Below are 15,312 nucleotides of genomic sequence, written 5' to 3'. Positions count from 1 at the left end.
ATTTCTTTTTTTTCCTGAGTTATATTTTTATTGTTAGAACAGACTCTGGTACACTTATTTATTTAGTGTTGTTTACACGGTTCCAAAATGGTCCGAAAAAATAATATTGTAATCTAACAGCAACTGTTGGGCATATATAATACTCACACAACGCTTGCTCCTCCCCTCCTTTGTCTGGATCTCCAGTAGCTTCCACAACTAAGTCACATGTCTTCCACAGATCTGAATTCCCCTTTCCCTCCTGAGCAACCAGTAAACATTCACCCATTTCCAGTGTCACGTTCTCCGCATCTATTTTTCTGTCACGTTACTGTGTTCAGAGTTTATTATAACCGATTTATTGATGTGACACAGTGACCATCGGGCACTTTGAGTAATTTGTGCGTCTTAATTATTTAAATCAAACAGTGTGCTTAAAGCATCAGACAAGTGCATTTGTAATTGATTTTATTCAAAACACATAGGGTGTGTCTGTCTATATCCTGAAAATTAAGTTTAAATATTGACCAATTGATTGGTCGATAGAACAGGATGACTCTCGGTCGACCAAGATTCTTTGTAAGCCCCATGACTAAATATAATATATACATCTAAAAATGGTATGTGGTAGTAGGAGGATCTTGATGAAACCACCTCTCAATAAATCTCCACAGCCCTGCATAGTTCACAGGAGATCTAGTATACAAGACAACACAACACTCTGGTACGCAGACAGCAAGAGAACCTCACTAAAACCCCCCCCCCCCCCCCTACACACACACACCTAGCAGAGGTCAGTGGGTTGGAGTTAGCAGAGGCCCAAAGCTCTGCTTACCAGGAGCAGAGAGAGCGAGAGAGAGAGAGCGAGAGAGAGACAGTGGGCAATCAATCAATCAATCAATCAATCAAATTTATTTTATATAGCCCTTCGTACATCAGCTGATATCTCAAAGTGCTGTACAGAAACCCAGCCTAAAACCCCAAACAGCAAGCAATGCAGGTGAAGAAGCAATCCTGGACAAGAGGTCAGAGGTTTCTGGGTCAGCATGCCTAGCAGGGAAATTAATTCTGATTCATTAGGATCCCCATTATCCGAAGCCAATGGCGACATCTAGTTTAACTGGGGTCTGACACATAACGGAAAAAAAACAGACAAAATACTTTACGATTTACATTAAAAACATTAACATATAGTGTGTGTGTGTGTGTGTGTGTGTGTGTGTGTGTGTGTGTGTGTGTCACATGGGGGAAAGGCATTTCTTTATTTGTGGTTTTAAACCAGGTTTACTGATCACATGCTCTGTATAAGATGGAAGGGAGTTCCATGCACTCATGGCTCTGTATAATACTGTACTTTTAACTTGGCAAGTCAGTTAAGAACACATTCTTATTTTCAATGACGGCCTAGGAACAGTGGGTTAACTGCCTCGTTCAGGGGCAGTAAGACAGATTTTCACCTTGTCAGCTCTTTTCACCTTGTCAGCTCGGGGGATCCAACGCAATAATGACCTGCCTCTCTCTCTCGTTGCACTCCACAAGGAGACTGTTACGCGAATGCAGTAAGCCAAGGTAAATTGCTAGCTAGCATTAAACTTATCTTATAAAAAACAATCATTCATAATCACTAGTTAACTACACATGGTTGATGATATTACTAGATATTATCTAGCGTGTCCTGTGTTGCATATAATCTGACTGAGCTGTGGTAGGCAGAAACAGGCGCGTAAACATTCATTCAACCATCACCTTCGTGCGTTTTGCCAGCAGCTCTTCATTGTGCCGTTTATGACTTCAAGCCTATCAACTCCCGAGATGAGGCTGGTGTAACCGAAGTGATATGGCTAGCTAGTTAGCGCACGCTAATAGCGTTTCAAATGTCACTCGCTCTGAGCCTTGGAGTGGTTGTTTCCCTTGCACTGCATGAGTAACGCTGCTTTGATGGTGGCTGTTGTCGTTGTGTTGCTGGTTTGAGCCCAGGTAGAAGCGGGGAGAGGGAGGGAAGCTATACTGTTACACTGGCAATACTAAAGTGCCTATAAGAACATCCAATAGTCAAAGTCCAATAGTCCTATAATAACTAACTACAACCTAAAACTTTTTACCTGGGAATATTGAAGACTCATGTTAAAAGGAACCACCAGCTTTCATATGTTCTGAGCAAGGAACTGAAACATTAGCTTTTTTACATGGCACATATTGCACTTTTACTTTCTTCTCCAACACTTTGTTTTTGTATTATTTAAACCAAATTGAACACGTTTCATTATTTATTTGAGGCTACATTTATTTTATTGATGTTAAGTTAAAATAAGTGTTCATTCAGTATTGTTGTAATTGTCATTATTACAAATACATTTAAAAATATATAAATATTGATTTTTTTATATATTTTTTTAAATCGGCCTCCTCCAATAAATCGGTATCGGCTTTGAAAAATCATAATTGGTCGACCGCTAATACACATACAATACACATACAATACACATACAGGGCATTCAGAAAGTATTCAGACACCTTGACTTTTTCCACATTTTGTTACGTTACAGCCTTATTCTAAAATTGATTTAAAAAAATACAAATTCTCAATCTACATAGTACATGTTACTCTATATAATGATCAACCTGTCTGTCTAGAGACTAGACCATGTTACTCTATATAATGATCAACCTGTCTGTCTAGAGACTAGACCATGTTACTCTATATAATGATCAACCTGTCTGTCTAGAGACTAGACCATGTTACTCTATATAATGATCAACCTGTCTGTCTAGAGAGAAACTAGACCATGTTACTCTATATAATGATCAACCTGTCTGTCTAGAGACTAGACCATGTTACTCTATATAATGATCAACCTGTCTGTCTAGAGACTAGACCATGTTACTCTATATAATGATCAACCTGTCTGTCTAGAGACTAGACCATGTTACTCTATATAATGATCAACCTGTCTGTCTAGAGACTAGACCATGTTACTCTATATAATGATCAACCTGTCTGTCTAGAGAGAAACTAGACCATGTTACTCTATATAATGATCAACCTGTCTGTCTAGAGAGAAACTAGACCATGTTACTCTATATAATGATCAACCTGTCTGTCTAGAGACTAGACCATGTTACTCTATATAATGACTTGCTGACTTGGCTGGGCCAACACACACACACACACACACACACACACACACAGGTTAAAGGCCTTGATACAACCAAGTCTGACAGTACTACAGACATAAAAAGGCCTGTCCTGGCCTCAGCCATCTCCTGCCACAGTGTGTAGACAATATATCATGTGTCATCTATTTGGTCTGCATACCTGCTCACAACATGAGAGAAACTAGGGAGATCCCAGTGTAGTTTAGTTAACGTCACAGAGTCGTGAGTGATCCCGTGAGTGAGTGATCCCGTGAGTGAGTGAGTGATCCCGTGAGTGAGTGAGTGATCCCGTGAGTGAGTGAGTGATCCCGTGAGTGAGTGAGTGATCCCGTGAGTGAGGTGTAGCCTCTCTCTCTCTCGCATGTTGTAGCAGAAGTAAATCTAGTCTAGTGTATTGTAGTTAGGCTTGGGTACTATAACGTATACCAGGGTGTTTGGAAATAGCCACGGGACGGTTTTTCAATACCGTCAATACTACTTCTTAAAAAAATAAAAATGTTGTTTTAAATACATTTAAATATTTGTATTTACTTAAGTAAATACCTGCAGTCAACTTGCCATTATTATTTATTAGATAAAGGAAATCTCATTCCTGATTTCACCCGTTACATTATTTTACACTATGAAGCTCACCAGGAGTCCCCAGTCACGATGACGAGAGACCAGAACCTCGTGAGTCACTGTTGTGCAGCATGCGCCAGGTGATCTAGTTAGTCTGGAATTCACTACTAGATATTTGTCAGCTAGATAACTTAGAACTATTAAGTTACCCGTCTAAAATGTGCTAAATGCTCTGCAGTTGTGCATTTGGTTTGCTAATTTTAGTAGCTAGCTACCTAGCTAAGTGGTTAGCTTCTTGCAATCAGGTGTGATGTATTGTTGTCTCTACCTTCTTGCCCTTTGTGCTGCTGTCTGTGCCCAATAATGTTTGTACCCTGTGGTGTTGCTACCATGTTGTGCTGCTGCCATGTGGTCTTTCTGCCATGATGTGTTGCTGCCTTGCTATGTTGTTGTCATGTTGCTACCATGTTGTCATCATGCTGTGTTGTCATGTGTTGCTGCCTTGCTATGTTGTTGTCATGTTGTGTTGCTACCATGTTGTTGTCATGTTGTGTTGCTACCATGTTGTTGTCATGTTGTGTTGCTACCATGTTGTCGTCATGTTGCTACCTTGCTATGTTGTTGTCTTAGGTCTCTATGTAGTGTTGTCTTAGGTCTCTCTTTATGTAGTGTTGTGTTGTCTTAGGTCTCTCTTTCTGTAGTGTTGTGTTGTCTCTCTTTATGTAGTGTTGTGTTGTCTTAGGTCTCTCTTTATGTAGTGTTGTGTTGTCTCAGGTCTCTCTTTATGTAGTGTTGTGTTGTCTCTCTTTATGTAGTGTTGTGTTGTCTCTCTTTATGTAGTGTTGTGTTGTCTCTCTTTATGTAGTGTTGTGTTGTGTTAGGTCTCTATGTAGTGTTGTGTTAGGTCTCTCTTTATGTAGTGTTGTCTCTCTTTATGTAGTGTTGTGTTGCTACCATGCTTTGTTGTTGTCTTAGGTCTCTCTTTATGTAGTGTTGTGTTGTCTCTTTATGTAGTGTTGTGTTGTCTCAGGTCTCTCTTTATGTAGTGTTGTGTTGTCTCTCTTTATGTAGTGTTGTGTTGTCTTAGGTCTCTCTTTATGTAGTGTTGTGTTGTCTTAGGTCTCTCTTTATGTAGTGTTGTGTTGTCTTTAGGTCTCTCTTTATGTAGTGTTGTGGTGTCTTAGGTCTCTCTTTATGTAGTGTTGTGTTGTCGTAGGTCTCTCTTTATGTAGTGTTGTGTTGTCTCTCTTTATGTAGTGTTGTGTTGTCTCAGGTCTCTCTTTATGTAGTGTTGTGTTGTCTCTTTATGTAGTGTTGTGTTGTATCAGGTCTCTCTTTATGTAGTGTTGTGTTGTCTTAGGTCTCTCTTTATGTAGTGTTGTGTTGTCTTTAGGTCTCTCTTTATGTAGTGTTGTGGTGTCTTAGGTCTCTCTTTATGTAGTGTTGTGTTGTCTTAGGTCTCTCTTTATGTAGTGTTGTGTTGTCTCTCTTTATGTAGTGTTGTGTTGTCTTAGGTCTCTCTTTATGTAGTGGATAAAGTTGGGCCAGGGAACCTCTCCCTCCCATCAGTGTAGTGTAGCGCAGTCACAGAGTTTGTAAACCCAAAGGCACAACGTCGCAGGAACACTTGTGAAACAGACCAGGCTGGGGTTTGGGATTTAAGAGGTCAATGAGAGAAGTAGAAAAAAAAAAAAAGATTCCTTAGTTGTTCACTTTCTGGAAATCTAAAGTGTTGAGTATCAGGGAGTTAGCGAGTTTGGTTACTAATGACCATCAGCAGCATCTGAGCTTGGAGAAGCCTAATTATCGTGACTAAACGGTCACGTGGAATTTGACTGATTTCATGACTCGTGACCGCCGGTGTGGAGGTAATACAGTCACCTCAACAGCCCTACTCTGGGCTCTGGGGTTGTGGGCTCTGGGGTTGTGGGCTCTGGGGTTGTGGGCTCTGGGGTTGTGGGCTCTGGGGTTGTGGGCTCTGGGGTTGTGGGCTGGGCTCTGGGGCTGGGATTGTGCGCTGGGCTCTGGGGTTGTGCGCTGGGCTCTGGGGATGTGCGCTGGGCTCTGGGGATGTGCGCTGGGCTCTGGGGATGTGCGCTGGGCTCTGGGGCTGGGATTGTGCTCAGGCTCTGGGCTTGGTCTCTGGGCTTGGGTTCTGGGGTCTGGGTCTGTGCTACTGAGGTCTATTGTGGAAACAGGTCATCTGTATTGTGTTGGGACAAAGAGACCACGCACAACCACAACACAGTGGCATCATCAGCCCGGTGAGAACAAAAGCCCAGCAGGGGACATGGGGAGAAGGTCAGAGGAGCTCTCACTATGTTCCCATGAGCCTGCATCTCAAATGGCACCCTATTCCCTATATAGTGCACTACTTTAGACCAGGACCCTATTCCCTATATAGTGCACTACTTTAGACCAGAGCCCTATTCCCTATATAGTGCACTACTTTAGACCAGGACCCTATTCCCTATATAGTGCACTACTTTAGACCAGGGCCCTATATAGTGCACTACTTTAGACCAGGGCCCTATATAGTGCACTACTTTAGACCAGGGCCCTATATAGTGCACTACTTTAGACCAGGGCCCTATATAGTGCACTACTTTAGACCAGGACCCTATATAGTGCACTACTTTAGACCAGGGCCCTGCTGTCCACCTTTCTCCCTCCCTTTATGTCTATTTCAGTGGCTAGACCGTTGGACTAGTAACCGAATAGTTGCTGGATTGAATCCCCGAGCTGACAAGGTAAAAATATGTCATTCTGCCCCTGAGCAAGACAGTTAACCCACTGTTCCCTGGTAAGGCTGACAGTTAACCCCCTGTTCCCCGGTAAGGCTGACAGTTAACCCCCTGTTCCCCGGTAAGGCTGACAGTTAACCCACTGTTCCCCGGTAAGGCTGACAGTTAGCCCACTGTTCCATGGACCCGTCACTCCACACTAGGGCTGCACACTCTTGGAATTCTCTCAACCAGCTTCATGAGATAGTCACCTGGAATTATTTTCCCGACAGTCTTGAAGGAGTTCCCACATATGCTGAGCACTTGTTGGCTGCTTTTCCTTCACTCTGCGGTCCAACTCATCACAAACCATCTCAATTGGGTTGAGGTCGGGTGACTGTGGAGGCCGGGTCATCTGATGCAGCACTCCATCACTCTCCGTATTGGTCAAATAGCCCTTACACAAACTGGAGTCACGAGTGTGCAAAGCTGTCATCAAGGCAAAGGGTGGCTACTTTCTCAAATATATATTTTAACACTTTTTTGGTTACTACATGATTCCATATGTGTTATTTCCTAGTTTTGATGTCTTCACTATTATTCTACAATGTAGAAAATAGTAAAAAATAAAGAAAAACCCTTGAATGAGGAGGTGTGTCCAAACTTTTGACTGGTACTTTACAAAAATATTGTTCAACCAAGAGCCGATCAACCAAACCATGGATTAAATAGGGTAAGCCCTACTCCACACAGAACAACTAGCAAGTTGCAACTTATTATTTGACCTTTATTTAACTAGGCAAGTCAGTTAAGAACAAATTCTTATATTCAATGACAGCCTAGGAACAGTGGGTTAACTGCCTTGTTCAGGGGCAGAATGACATATTTTTACCTTGTCAGCTCGGGGATTGAATCTTGGAACCTTTCGGTTACTAGTCCAACACTCTAACCACTAGGCTACCCTGCCGCCTCTACGCTCTAACCACTAGGCTACCCTGCCGCCTCTACGCTCGGACTGCCTGTACCCCTAGCTCTAGACGGACTGCCTGTACCCCTAGCTCTAGACGGACTGCCTGTACCCCTAGCTCTAGACGGACTGCCTGTACCCCTAGCTCTAGACGGACTGCCTGTACCCCTAGCTCTAGACGGACTGCCTGTACCCCTAGCTCTAGACGGACTGCCTGTACCCCTAGCTCTAGACGGACTGCCTGTACCCCTAGCTCTAGACGGACTGCCTGTACCCCTAGCTCTAGACGGACTGCCTGTACCCCTAGCTCTAGACAGACTGCCTGTACCCCTAGCTCTAGACAGACTGCCTGTACCCCTAGCTCTAGACGGACTGCCTGTACCCCTAGCTCTAGACGGACTGGCTGTACCCCTAGCTCTAGACGGACTGCCTGTACCCCTAGCTCTAGACAGACTGCCTGTACCCCTAGCTCTAGACAGACTGCCTGTACCCCTAGCTCTAGACAGACTGCCTGTACTCCTAGCTCTAGACAGACTGCCTGTACTCCTAGCTCTAGACAGACTGCCTGTGCTCCTAGCTCTAGACAGACTGCCTGTGCCCCTAGCTCTAGACAGACTGCCTGTACTCCTAGCTCTAGACAGACTGCCTGTACTCCTAGCTCTAGACAGACTGCCTGTACTCCTAGCTCTAGACAGACTGCCTGTGCTCCTAGCTCTAGACAGACTGCCTGTGCCCCTAGCTCTAGACAGACTGCCTGTGCCCCTAGCTCTAGACAGACTGCCTGTGCCCCTAGCTCTAGACAGACTGCCTGTGCCCCTAGCTCTAGACAGACTGCCTGTGCCCCTAGCTCTAGACAGACTGCCTGTGCCCCTAGCTCTAGACAGACTGCCTGTGCCCCTAGCTCTAGACAGACTGCCTGTGCCCCTAGCTCTAGACAGACTGCCTGTGCCCCTAGCTCTAGACAGACTGCCTGTGCCCCTAGCTCTAGACAGACTGCCTGTGCCCCTAGCTCTAGACAGACTGTCTGTACTCCTAGCTCTAGGCAGACTGCCTGTCTGTCTGTACTCCTAGCTCTAGCCAGCCTGCCTGTCTGTCTGTACTCCTAGCTCTAGCCAGCCTGCCTGTCTGTACTCCTAGCCAGAGTGTCTGTCTGTACTCCTAGCTCTAGCCAGCCTGCAGGCCTGCTGAGAAGGATTTGCTGCTGTTTAATCTAGGAAGGAATTTTTCAGCCAGAATTGAAGTATGATTATGTGTTGATACAGCCATGAGGAGTGACTAAGGCCTCGGGCTTGGGTAGGACTGGGGCAGGGCTTTCACAATACCAGAAGTTTGACTTTGACACCAGGTTTAGTACCACGATACTTGATATCAAAATGATACCAAGGTTAGAAAACCAAAAGCGTATTAGACAAAGTCACAGAAGGGCCATTTTTTGTTGTTGTATGAATGAAACAATTAATTAATCAATTATATTTGACTTTGGTAAAAAAATATATAACTAAACAACGACATCATGGTGTGTGTGTGGGGGGGGGGCTAGATTGTAGATAGATTGTAGCTTCCAATGTAATTGTCAGCATAATTTACAATCCCATATATTTTTTTGTAAATAACTAAATACACACACTACTGTGTGTGTGTGTGTGTGTGTGTGTGTGTGTGTGTGTAGGTAGCCTAGTGGTTAGAGTGTAGAGTTGGCAGGGTAGCCTAGTGGTTAGAGTGTAGGGGCGGCAGGTAGCCTAGTGGTTAGAGTGTGGAGGCGGCAGGTAGCCTAGTGGTTAGAGTGTAGACGTGGCAGGTAGCCTAGTGGTTAGAGTGTAGAGGTGGCAGGTAGCCTAGTGGTTAGAGTGTAGAGGCGGCAGGGTAGCCTAGTGGTTAGAGTGTAGAGGCGGCAGGGTAGCCTAGTGGTTAGAGTGTAGAGGCGGCAGGGTAGCCTAGTGGTTAGAGTGTAGAGGCGGCAGGGTAGCCTAGTGGTTAGAGTGTATAGGCGGCAGGTAGCCTAGTGGTTAGAGTGTAGAGGCAGCAGGGTAGCCTAGTGGTTAGAGTATAGAGGCAGCAGGGTAGCCTAGTGGTTAGAGTGTAGAGGTGGCAGGGTAGCCTAGTGGTTAGAGTGTAGGGGCGGCAGGTAGCCTAGTGGTTAGAGTGTGGAGGCGGCAGGTAGCCTAGTGGTTAGAGTGTAGACGTGGCAGGTAGCCTAGTGGTTAGAGTGTAGAGGCGGCAGGGTAGCCTAGTGGTTAGAGTGTAGGGGCGGCAGGTAGCCTAGTGGTTAGAGTGTAGAGGTGGCAGGTAGCCTAGTGGTTAGAGTGTAGAGGCGGCAGGGTAGCCTAGTGGTTAGAGTGTAGAGGCGGCAGGGTAGCCTAGTGGTTAGAGTGTAGAGGCGGCAGGGTAGCCTAGTGGTTAGAGTGTAGAGGCGGCAGGGTAGCCTAGTGGTTAGAGTGTAGAGGCGGCAGGGTAGCCTAGTGGTTAGAGTGTAGAGGCGGCAGGGTAGCCTAGTGGTTAGAGTGTAGAGGCGGCAGGGTAGCCTAGTGGTTAGAGTGTAGAGGCGGCAGGGTAGCCTAGTGGTTAGAGTGTAGAGGCGGCAGGGTAGCCTAGTGGTTAGAGTGTAGAGGCGGCAGGGTAGCCTAGTGGTTAGAGTGTAGGGGCAGCAGGTAGCCTAGTGGTTAGAGTGTAGGGGCGGCAGGGTAGCCTAGTGGTTAGAGTGTAGGGGCGGCAGGGTAGCCTAGTGGTTAGAGTGTAGGGGCGGCAGGGTAGCCTAGTGGTTAGAGTGTTGGGGCGGCAGGGTAGCCTAGTGGTTAGAGTGTAGAGGCGGCAGGGTAGCCTAGTGGTTAGAGTGTGGTGGCGGCAGGGTAGCCTAGTGGTTAGAGTGTAGAGGTGGCAGGTAGCCTAGTGGTTAGAGTGTTGGACTAGTAACCGAAAGGTTACAAGTTCAAATCCCCGAGCTGACAAGGTAAAAATCTGTTGTTCTGCCCCTGAACAAGGCAGTTAACCCACTGTTCCTAGGCAGAATGTGTTCTTAACTGACTTGCCCAGTTAAATAAAGGTACAATTTAAAAAATAAGCCCAAACCAGATGGGATGGCGTATCACTGCAGAATGTTTTTGTAGCCATGCTGGCCTTGAATTCTAAATAAAGCACCATCAAACCTCCATGCTTCACGGTGGGAACCACACATGCAGAGATCATCCGTTCACCTACTCTGCGTCTCACAAAAACATAGTGGTTGGAACCAAAAGTCTCAAATTTGGACTCATCAGACCAAAGGACATATTTCCACGGTCTAGAAGACCAGAGTGGTGCCCTCACCACTGTGTGAATCAGGCCTTCATGGTCAGCAACAGTGTGTGAAAACCTTGTGAAGACTTACAGAAAACGTTTGACCTCTGTCATTGCCAACAAAGGGTATATAACAAAGTATTGAGAAACTTTTGTTATTTACCAAATACTTATTTTCCACCATCATTTGCAAATAAATTCATTAAAAATCCTACAATGTGAATTTTCTGGATTGTTTTTCTAATTTTGTCTGTCATAGTTGAAGTGTACCTGTGATAAAAAATACAGGCCTCTCTCATCTTTTAAGTGGGAGAACTTGCACAATTGGTGGCTGACTAAATACTTTTTTGCCCCACTGTATATCAGACACCATTATCTGACCAGAGACAGTAGCTTAGAGGCTCAAGTATATCAGACACCATTATCTGACCAGAGACAGTAGCTTAGAGGCTCAAGTATATCAGACACCATTATCTGACCAGAGACAGTAGCTTAGAGGCTCAAGTATATCAGACACCATTATCTGACCAGAGACAGTAGCTTAGAGGCTCAAGTATATCAGACACCATTATCTGACCAGAGACAAAAGCTTAGAGGCTCAAGTGTATCAGACACCATTATCTGACCAGAGACAGTAGCTTAGAGGCTCAAGTATATCAGACACCATTATCTGACCAGAGACAGTAGCTTAGAGGCGCACACACACACACACACACAGTTCTTCCCAGATACTGTATTAGGAGCAAACTTACGTTTCTCATCATCCTCGTGCACTAACGACGCAGCTCTAGACAGAACATCCAATGGCGTCTCCATTCTTCACAACAAACCTGAAAAGAAAGATTTAAAATAACTGTAATCTTAATGGATTATGATGACAAATGGACTGCATGCTTACTATAGCGTTTCACGTATAACCATGTGTTATTACTGGGCTAGAACGTGGCTCCAAGCAGGATGCATTATTTACTAGCGTCTCGCTTCTTGCAGAGTGTGTCGTTTGTACCCACTGACAGAACTCACGTGTCGGTTGGTGACGTTGTCCTGACAGAACTGATGAACGAAGTAGTGGATTAAATAGCTCCAGTGGGAGGCTCATCCTACTCAAAACTTAAAAGTGATCCTGTATAGATAAAACTTTACTAAATATAGTCACGTCATCAAATACCTGATTAAAACACAATGTTTTGCAATGAAGGTCTACAGTAGTCTCAACAGCACCCTCTAGGGTTAGCACCATGGTGTAGCCGGTGTTCAGGAATTTCACATTCTCCTCTGGCTGCGAAGCCTCCAATGCAACACTATAGAGGCTTGTGGTTCTAGCTGCCATAGACTTGCACAGTAATGGACTTCTTCCTCCCTTAGTACTGCACATGTATGATTTAGAAGCGTGCTTAACTTAAACGTGACACACACTTTTTGCCTGCTGGCTGGCTGGCTGGCTGTGCACTACCACCAGAAAAATAGGGAAGGCTGCCCATTATTTAATTTTTTTCAAGAACTCAATTAAATCAGAGACAGAACATATTAAAAGTCAATATATTTTGAAAATGTAAACAAAAAAAAGGAGAAAAAAGGTATTATTAGCTAGTTAGCTACCGAGCTACAGTAGGCCGCTTTGCTAGCTAGCGAGCTAGCTAACTTTACATACTGTTTAGCGAAGTTAATTAAATATAAATCAGCTAGCTCATTTCCAGCTTTCAGATAGAGTTCCAGTCCCTAGCATGGAAAACTTTGAGGAAGGAGAGATAACAGAATTATAAATTATATTTTAATTTGAGTAAAATTAAGCCTGTTTCTTTGGGGTTTTTTTCTTTCCTCATACAGGTTAATGATGGAGTGAGATCCCAATGAACGTCCCAAACCTGAGATTTAGGGAATATTCTATTTCCCATGGATTATGTGTACCTATGTTAGCAACAAAATATACAGTTAAACATCACACACAATGTATAAACCTATTACAATTGGAGCAGGATAACCCTGCGGGTCGTCTGCAGGGTGCAGGGTTATGTTTCAGCCCTGCAATAACACACCTGATTCAACGTATCCAATCTAATGAGTTGATAATCATGTGTGTTATTGCTGGTCTGGAATAGGAGTCTGCTCCCCCAGTCGATCAGGGAACAGTGGAGCAACGTTGGCCACCGCTGGTTTTGGAGTTTAGTAATAATAAAAACCTACTTGTTACTACTCAATTATCTATTGTCGTTTACGCTAAGATGTTCAATCTTTACATACGAGTTAGCTCACGTACATTTTGGAGTGACGAAGTGTTGATACTTTTCAGTGTTTAAACTTGTTTTAAAATTGTTAAACTAGTATTCAAAATTAACTAGTGTCTAATGTTGATTAAATTACATATCACAATCCTGTAATAAATAAGGGAGATATGTGATCATTTTATGTTTAGTCTAACGGCACATCTTTATCAGTACAATCCTGTCCTGCCCTGAGTGGAAGTGTTGAGCTCTTCTCCAACACAATACAATACAATACATGATGGCTACCCTGGGGCGGCAGGGTAGCCTAGTGGTTAGATCATTGGACTAGTTACCGGAAGGTTGCAAGTTCAAATCCCTGAGCTGACAAGGTACAAATCTGTCGTTCGTTCGTGTAATTGAAAATAAGAATTTGTTCTTAACTGACTTAGAGGTAAAGATGAATACAATGAGCCTGTCCTGCATACTGCTACTACCTAGTTGAATATTTTACTATAAAATGCCTTTATTAAATGTTTTAGGTTAAAATAATTTGTCATAGACTTTTCAAACAAGCTTTTTTCCTCGTCTGATGTCCGTGCCTACACCGTGAGTCTCCGGTCCTCCTAATGGTGTTCGAGTCACCAGCCTCCACTGTAACGCGGTAGCACGCACTACTCCCGTCGTCTTCTCTCGCTTCCCACACTCAACATTCCGAAGATACCTTTCCTGCCTTCGTTTCTTCCCCTTCTTCGGGAAAACCACTTTAATATAGTCTACACTATCTGACATTTCTCTCATGACATTTTCAACGTTACAACTTTTATCCCGTTTCCCATGTATCTAGGAATAGTTAACACAGTAGGGTACATAAACCATGTACGATTTATTATGGTACATTTTCTTCAAATTAGAACGTTATTTAGCCTACTTGGCCTACTTATAATAATGTTACTCATCGTCTCCCAATCATTAAATCATTAGTCACACTTACATTTTGCCTTGGGGAAACATTCCCCCCTCCCCTCTACTTTCAGTTGTAAAACAATGTCATTCATGAATTGTCACGCAACAAGCATATGCACTGCAGCTTACTAAAGTGTCTCAGCATCGACCTAGTATTATAGTAGTCTGGTCGTGACATGGTACATACCACCTTCCTTAGACCGCCTTCCTTAGAGCGCCACTTTGGGATCTTCGGAGTTATATTCGCGCCGATAATAACGCTAACAATCCTGGCTCCGTTTGAATCCACAGGGGGGGCAGGAAGCAACGGACCAATTTAATTGTTTTGTGTCCGAGGTGAGTGGGAAAACAATGGCTAAGCGGTCCGACAACAAAAACTTACGAACTTCGTTGTAAACGAAAGGGGGAAGAATGTTTGGAATGATAGAATTCTCTTCCTAGCAGGTGGTGAAAGTGGAGAGCGCTCATTGGTCGAGCTCTACGAAATAATATCGGCATAGATTATGATAATGACATTGCGTCACATCCGTTGCAGGTACAAGACAAGGAAATAATTGCAAATAACGTTCCCGATGGACGAGGGAAGAGGTGGGAGGGAAGATGGCGGAAGTGGATGCGGAGTTCGAATCGAGTAATAATTGGTGAAGACGAATGTTCTGAATGGACAACAGTAATATCGAAAACTGGAACAAAACGGAAATGGTCTGAAATTGGAGTGAAGAATACGTGTGTTGTGAATGATAATTCATCGCTTCTTGTTGGGATGCGTGTGGAAACTTTTTTGAGGTGAAGATACTCGCTGGTTGAATGGAGGAAAAATAAGAGTCTATCAGTCCTGTTTTATTTTTTTTATAAAGCGCAAATACCTACGCATGTGAAGCTTGGTTATGTAAATTACGCTGTAAGAGCTTTCTTCCCCAAACCATTGCAGTGTAAGAATTGTAAAGGATTTGACAATGTTTTCAAGTGTGTGTGCAGACGAACCGAGTACACTGAAGAACGGTGTGTAGAAGGACGACAGTGTTGCAATTGTGGTGGGGATCATGATACTGAGTTCCTGGAGTGCCCTGTAAGGGGGAAGGAGATTGAGGTCAATCGAATGCGATTAAAAATCATCGAGAAAACAAGTGATGGTGCTGGACACTCCACAGCCTGTAGTAAATGTTTGCTGCCACACAAAAGATACCCTGTGTGTTAAGGATTATTGCCACAGTTAATCTGTACAGCACAAGTCTCATAAATCTTGTGGCTGAGGCATAATAGTTTTTGCCATTTCTGGATTTGATATCTTAAGACTTGGAAGGGGTACTGGTGCTGGAAGACCTGCCCTCTCAGGTTCCCCTTGAGCCAGTGAAGGGATCAGTTATGATTTGTTATGATTTTTAAACAGAAGTTACTTTTTTTTTTGTGGGGGGGGGGGGGGTGAATCCTGTTTCCATCCCGCGTAAGAGGCGGGGATGCAGATTAAATGTGATCGTCAATATAC

General features: G+C 44.0%; 1 protein-coding gene across 1 annotated transcript in view; it reads right to left on the bottom strand.

The window, feature by feature from the left end:
• The window catches only part of vgll4b (vestigial-like family member 4b), a 94,950-nt gene extending 80,661 nt beyond the window's left edge, over positions 1–14,289 (bottom strand). Inside the window, exons 1-2 of the mRNA XM_021610783.2 lie at positions 14,014–14,289; positions 11,412–11,489 (exon numbers count right to left, since the gene is read on the bottom strand). Of these exons, the coding sequence (XP_021466458.2) occupies positions 11,412–11,475 (64 nt within the window). The 5' untranslated portion in view covers positions 11,476–11,489; positions 14,014–14,289. The remainder of the gene's footprint in view (positions 1–11,411; positions 11,490–14,013) is intronic.
• Positions 14,290–15,312: the final 1,023 nt, after the last annotated feature.

The sequence above is a fragment of the Oncorhynchus mykiss genome, chromosome 7 (assembly GCF_013265735.2).
Source record: "Oncorhynchus mykiss isolate Arlee chromosome 7, USDA_OmykA_1.1, whole genome shotgun sequence".
Lineage (NCBI taxonomy): Eukaryota > Metazoa > Chordata > Actinopteri > Salmoniformes > Salmonidae > Oncorhynchus > Oncorhynchus mykiss.
Note: the sequence above shows the minus strand (reverse complement) of the source record. Positions and strands in the feature narration are given on the sequence as shown.